Source organism: Muntiacus reevesi, chromosome 3 (assembly GCF_963930625.1).
Source record: "Muntiacus reevesi chromosome 3, mMunRee1.1, whole genome shotgun sequence".
NCBI classification, from domain to species: Eukaryota; Metazoa; Chordata; class Mammalia; order Artiodactyla; family Cervidae; genus Muntiacus; species Muntiacus reevesi.
Window position 1 is genome coordinate 55,799,604 of NC_089251.1, and position 6,673 is coordinate 55,806,276.

The 6,673-nt window shown below is 42.0% G+C and overlaps 1 protein-coding gene across 1 annotated transcript in view; it reads left to right on the plus strand.

Moving 5' to 3' along the window:
• Window positions 1-4,883, plus strand: part of RMND5A (required for meiotic nuclear division 5 homolog A) — a 61,905-nt gene extending 57,022 nt beyond the window's left edge. Inside the window, exon 9 of the mRNA XM_065929161.1 lies at window positions 393-4,883. Coding sequence (XP_065785233.1) covers window positions 393-456 — 64 coding nt within the window. The 3' untranslated portion in view covers window positions 457-4,883. The remainder of the gene's footprint in view (window positions 1-392) is intronic.
• The last annotated feature ends 1,790 nt before the right edge of the window (window positions 4,884-6,673 follow it).

Here is a 6,673-nt window from a genome sequence, read left to right on the forward strand (position 1 = left end):
GTCAGCTTTGCTGCACGTGTGTGGATTGTGACACCAGTACCTCTGAAAGTCATTCTGAGGTGTGAGCTAAACCTTGGAGGAAAAAAAATTTGACTATGCTTCTGAAACCCCAAAAACAGTTTTCAGAACAGTTGTCTTTGTTTTGTTTTCAAAATACTCTTCACTGATTGCCACTGAAGAAGAGCCTTGCAATTTAGGGTCTGGCTTGGACGGTGTTTATTTTTAACTGTTCAAAGCGTGGCTGCTCTGTTAAGGGAAAGCACAGTTATAGATGTGCACAAGCAAGCATATCTGTGAGCGTAATTGCTACAAGATGCTCTGTAACTAGATAAAAATTGAATGCTCAGTACTGATCCTGTTTCTTGATTCAATGTTTTCTCTCTTGTCTTTAGATTAAAATGTCCATATTGTCCAATGGAACAAAGTCCAGGGGATGCCAAACAGATATTTTTCTGAAGAAATAACTTTAGTTTGCAATTTGTAAGTGAAACTGAATCGAGGGTGCATTTCAGAAGAGAACGTTCCATTTAATGCAGCTAACCAAGGACTCCCATGTTTCTATAAGCTAATGCTCCAGAAACTTTGCCAACATCTTAGTGTGTACACACGGTGGGGAGTGCTCCAGTTGGATATTATCATAGGGCTTTATTATATTCTTGGTCTTCATTTCTGATCAAGTAAATACACCAGCAGTTGTCATTCAATGCAGGTTTTTGTACTTAATTATATGGTGATTTTTTTACTTTTTAAGAGCAGAAACAGAAATTTACCTTCCTGCCATGTGTTTAATAGTTCTCCTGCTTTTACTTTGGTCATTCTCCTGATAACTGTAAGCCTTGAGAATGTTTGTGAAGAAGTTTTATTTCCTGTTATGTAACATAATTAAATGAAAATCCTTCAGAAAAAAAAGTTTGATAAACTGAATTGTGGTTATGAAACTCATCTGCAGGGTTTTGTTTTTGTTTTGCTTAAGGAAGAAAGCTGTGATAAATTGCAAATTTGCTTTCTGATATTTTCCTCTGCTCCAGCTCTCACTGAGGAGTCAGCAGACCTGCACCTGAGCTGTGCTGGGAGCCCCAGCAGGCTGCCTGTTGCAAAATTCCATAATGAATTTATTAGCAGGTCGGTGTGACCAGTCTTCCACTAGAACAGAGTGGAAGCAGTACTATTGTTTCTTTGCTTTTATTGCCAAGAGATGCTTGTTTTAAGAGTGTGTTCAATAAAACAAAATTCTGATGTTAGAAGTGTTAAGTTGACATTTGCTCTCTTGGTCTTGGTAGCCCTCTTCTCTGAAATCTGCCTTCAGGACTTGGCTGTGTATATTGCATTTGTATATCATTGCAGACACAGTGTTGTGCATGTGTGTGTACATAGATATATACATGTGCACCAGCATCAAACATTGTGTATCTGGAAGGGAAGAAGCATGTTCCAGTCCTCAGATGCAGTTATCAGACTCATCACTTTCAGTCCTTAGAAGTTAGCAAATTTTCTGTAGCGCAGAATGTTTATTGCTGTTCTTTTGTATTTGAGTAGCATCCTGTTCAATGCCTCTCTTCTGCAAAATGTATCATCTCATTGACTGTGAATCTGTATATTATTCTGATGGATACAGATAATGATCATTTCTCTTGTGAGGTATCTTCATTTAATGCACTGTCCGGAAATAGCCATGCGTGAGAATCTTTCTCTGTATGATGAACTACAAGGAAAAGACGTCTGTGGACGCAATTCTGACTTAAACCCATGAAGTTACTTCATTTTGAGGAGAATGTCATATGGAAATCACCAAATACTTTGCAACTCTATATCATCTGACTCAGAACTGAATATCAATATAGGAAAACTTCCACGAGAAAATGAAGAAAGGAGACGACACAGAAGCAAAGAGAAACGTGACGCTTCACATTTTAAACTGCAGACTGACTTTGTTTGCGCAGGCGGGGAGGAGGGTGATACCGGATTTGGTGCTCAGTTATTGGAAACTGGCAGCATTCGCTGTCATATATACCAGCCTGGATGGTTCATCCTGAAATGTTTACCAGGGAGAGCTGGGATTTGTTTGCAAATGAAGGGGATACTGCTTGGTTGCTGTGTGGTCAGGCTGACGGTGAGGGTTGTCACTGCATGCCGTGGGGCCGAGCCAGGATTTGATTGGTCAGCTCGGGGCTTGCTTTGCCCGACTTCCTGTTTTGGCCAACTTACGGCTCAGCTCCACAGCCCTCCTGTTGGAAGCTGCTGTCTGCTAAAGCAGTGAAGGAAGAGAGCAGAGAGTAGCTCCTCGGACTCCAGGAGAAGGTAGAGAACTCCAGGCAACACTTGGGCCGAGGATGTAAAAGTGATTCATCTTTTTTTCTTTCAGTTAAACCCAGAGTGTCTTTTTTATTTTTTATTTTTTTATTTTTTTTTTTACCTTTTGCTCACTAGGCCAGATTTAGTTTTAGTTACAACTTAATTCTCACCTTTCCACCTCAAACACCCACACAATATTGAGGCTTTGTGTAAGGTTCCTACATTACTGACATTGCTCTGGAGGCCAGTAGTATGTGTTTTTGACAGCCAGACCCCACAGCAGCTGGCTTAGGCCCCTTTCAAGAAGAGAAGCCAGAAAAAGCTCTGCTTTGTCCCTCTCGCAGTGTTGGCAGCCCCACTGACAGTTTTCTGTGCAGCTCGTGAAACTTTAGAAAGAATATGCTTTAATGGAAGCATCTGATTTTGCATTTGCCCATGCAGGGTCCTTGTAGTTCCCACTGGGCAGGGTTAGGGCCAAAAATTTGAAACTGTTGATCTGATAATTTAACATGCAAATGATGTCTTGTGACCCTCTATAATTAAACATACAGACTTAAAATTCACTGGTGACTAAATGTGAAGGAAAGAGGTGGATTTGAAGAGACCAGAGCTTAACCAAAGATACAGAAATGCAGCATGCTGCCCTTTCAACTCTAGAAACACCTTCCCCAATGGTGTCAGGACCAGGTCGTCACTGAGACTGCCAGTGCAGTCATTGCACTCTGCTTTCTCCTGCAAAAGGTCGTGATAGAGCCAAGGTTTTTACAGTCAGATTAATGATAACAGTGTGCATTTAAAACAGAATCTGAGTGATTTCTTAAATCTCTTGGAAACTATTTCCATTTCCCAGGCTCCGACAGAGGCCATGGAACTATGCTAAACCAATAAAACCTTATCAGATCCTTACATCTGATTTAGAGCCACTGTGCTTTCAAGTACACAGTGAAGTGCAGCGGCAAAGTTTGTCTTTTGATCTTTTTTCTCCTTTGTGCGATCATCACTGATGCCATTTCTGTCATTTTAGTGGTGATTTTATGATACTTCTAATACATAAATGAACGGGTATTGGTGCCTCTTGATTTTTAAAATTTTGAAGAGAAGAGCCACCTCATATTCATAGGGTGTATGAGTATCTTGTGAGTGTATGAGCATTTGATTGAACCTAAGAAAGTGATGAAGCAAATCTTACTGATTTTTCTGTAGCAGCTGATGTATACGGACACACTAAAACCCACATTTCATTATGTGGGGAATGAAGATCCTTTTTTTCCTCTCCAAGTAGTCCCACGGGTTATGCAGTTTAAGTTCAGTATATTGTATGCTGTGAGTTATTTTCCACCTCGGTGATTTCACCCTCTGGGACAGTAGATTTTGCAAAAACCGAGAACTCTTGGTTTATTGGCACAAGACAAGCTGCTGGTAGACATTAACCCTCCGGTTTTCCAGCTCAATCTCTGATTAAGTGGATTGACAGGCTGGCCAGTCTGCTTAGTCAGCTGACTCAGGTTAATTTCAGGGAAGGCATGGAGGCATGTTTGGTTAACTTCATCGCTAGACTGTGTAAGGTGAAGACACAAACCAAATACCTTTCATTACTTATCTCTACTTGCATCATCCTTGGGAACACTAGAATGCTGTGGTCTTGAGGGAATGTCATTGGCGAAGAACACGCAGGAGATTTGGTGCTTTGTAAGGCCGTCCAGCGATGGCAAGTGTTTTGCAGCACAGTGGTATTTACCATAAACAGGTACAAACTTCACACACTGTGCTTACTGAAGGAGAATTGAAAAGATACCAAAAATAGAATGACAAATGTATTTTAATTGCAGATGAGGCAATTAGTTTTAGGGCAGGTTTTTCTGCTGTTGATTTTACTTCAAGACGTAGGGAGAGAAAACACCGTAGTTTTCAACAAGACATTTCCCTCTACGGTTTTAAACTGTAGTGAGCATATGCTTCATTTACTTCCAAAGAGGCAGAAACAGCTGGAATTGGCTTATCGCACATGCTTTGTTTGGTGTTATGGGTGATGACCTACACGCTTCTTTTAGCAGTCACTTAATGTTCTCCAGCAAGGCAGATGTGGGGTTCACTAGGACTTAGTGCCTGAGGTTTTTCTTTTGGGAAGGGGTGGGAGTGAATGTATCGGGGATGGGAGGGTAGCAGGAGAAGAAACGGGAGAATGAGTGAGTGTGCATGTGTCTGAAATTCACCATTTGCCCCCACCTGTGTCTCGCTGAACAGGTATTTAATGTATTTCGCTCCTGACTGCAGTGTGCATGTATTTTTTTCCCCTCCTCCATGTTTTCTAAACCTACACTTAAAAGGATTCATCAGATCATCTTTTTCAGATGGCTCAGGATTGCATTTCTTTTGCTTACCCTGTGCTCTTGGGTTCTATAGTATTTCTATAATTATGTAACAATAGTGTTGCACTGTAATCTATCATATAGAGCTATATGTATGGAAAATTTTGATCAGTTTTTTTTTTTTTTAAGAAATGTATTCTGTTTGCAAAGGCACAATAAAGTTGCATCTTATAGACTATAGGCAATAAAGCTAACAATAAACCTTATTTAACACAAACCATATTCACATTCTCTGTTCATTTGATCTTGAGAAAAAGTCGAGCGTATCTGGTAGTTTCAGGGATCTCATTTTAACTTAAAAGGTTCTGCTATATTTAATTTATAAATTTCAGACATATAATAGAGTTTTGGGAAACTATAAGATATGCTTTGTTAATGTGTGTATTCCTATGTAAAACACATGGCTTCTCCTGTGTATATTTTTCAAAATTAAAGAAATGCACATTTGAAAAGTGTTTTGTGGAACCAGTCTGTATAAATGTGACAGGTACCAGAGGCAGGAGGGAGGGAGGGAGCATGGAGGTGAGAGAGCATTACTGTCTGCCTTTGCTGAGGGTCTGCATGTAAAGAGTTTAAGAAAATATCTTTGTCACCATCTCATCCTTTTCCTGTTGCCACCAGCAGTGTGAGAGGAGGTGTTGGTTGGGCACCGTCCCCAACTTCTAAAGGGGGATTGGGTTGATAATTACAGGTTCCTGCCCGTCATGCTCATCCTGTGGGTGCCTGGGACCCCCTGACCAAGCAAACAGTGGGCAGATGAGCCCAGAAACAGCTGCTGATGGAGGAGGGTGGCTACACCCAGCTTACCAAGGAGGAACAGAGGATGCATTGTCTGTCTTCCTCCATGACACCCTATTAGATAGAGACCCAGAATCTCTTTGTGCTGCTTCTGTATTTTCTGAGAGAGACTCATTCTCATCTGAGATTTTCTGATGAATCCCACACCCAGTGGCATCTGGAGCTAGGAGGTCCAGGAGGTATAGATGAAACCTGGCATCGCCACCTATCCCTGCAGCATTTGGGGTTCTCCAGATTCAAAGTGCAGTCTTCCCTGGTGGCTCAGCAGTAAAGAATGAGCCAGTGCAGGAGACATGAGTTCAATCCCTGAATTGGGAAGGTCCCCTGGAGGTGGAAATGGAAACCACTCCCAGTTTTCTTGCCTGGGAAATCCCATGGACAGAGGAGCCTGGCGGGCTATAGTCCATGCGGTGGCAAAGAGTTGGACACAATTTAGCAACTAAACAAGACTCAGTAGCAGCATCGCCTGATAGCTTTTAGAAATGCAGAATTTCAGGACTTAGCCCAGACCTACTGAATCCGTATCTGTGCGCTCCAGAGAAAACTTTCTTCACAAGGAGTTCCCTGGATGCTCCTTTATTTTGTCTCATTGACCTGGGGGTTTTTGCAGTAACTAACAAACTGGCCAGCAATTTGTTGTGTAAGTGAATATTGAAACGTCTCCAGTGAATAACGTTTGGATAACAAAAGCAAACTCAGGGAGATAGTGATGGACAGAGAAACCTGGCGTGCTGCAGTTCATGGGGTCACAAAGAGTTGGACATGACTTAGCAACTGAACAACAATAACCAAAAACGTATTATAATGTGTCTCTGGTCACTAATGTGTTGTGTGTGCATGCATGCTTAAGTTGCTTCAGTCATGCCCAGCTCTTTTTGATCCCAGGGACTGTAACCCGCCAGGCTTCTCTATCCATGGGATTCTCCAGGCAAGATTACTTGAGTGGGTTGCCATGCTCTCATCCAGGGGATCTTCCGAACTCCTGGATCAAAGCTGCGTCTCTTACATCTCCTGCATAAAGGCGGGGTCTTTACCACTAATGCCACCTGGGAAGCCCGTTATAAAGTATTGATTGTTTGTTGGTCGCTCAGTCTTCCAACTCTTAGCAACCCCATAGATTGGGGCCCTCCAGGCTTCTTGGTCCATGGGGTTTTTCAGGCAAGAATACTGGTGTGGGTACCTGTTCCCTTCTCCAGGGCATCTTCCTGACCCAG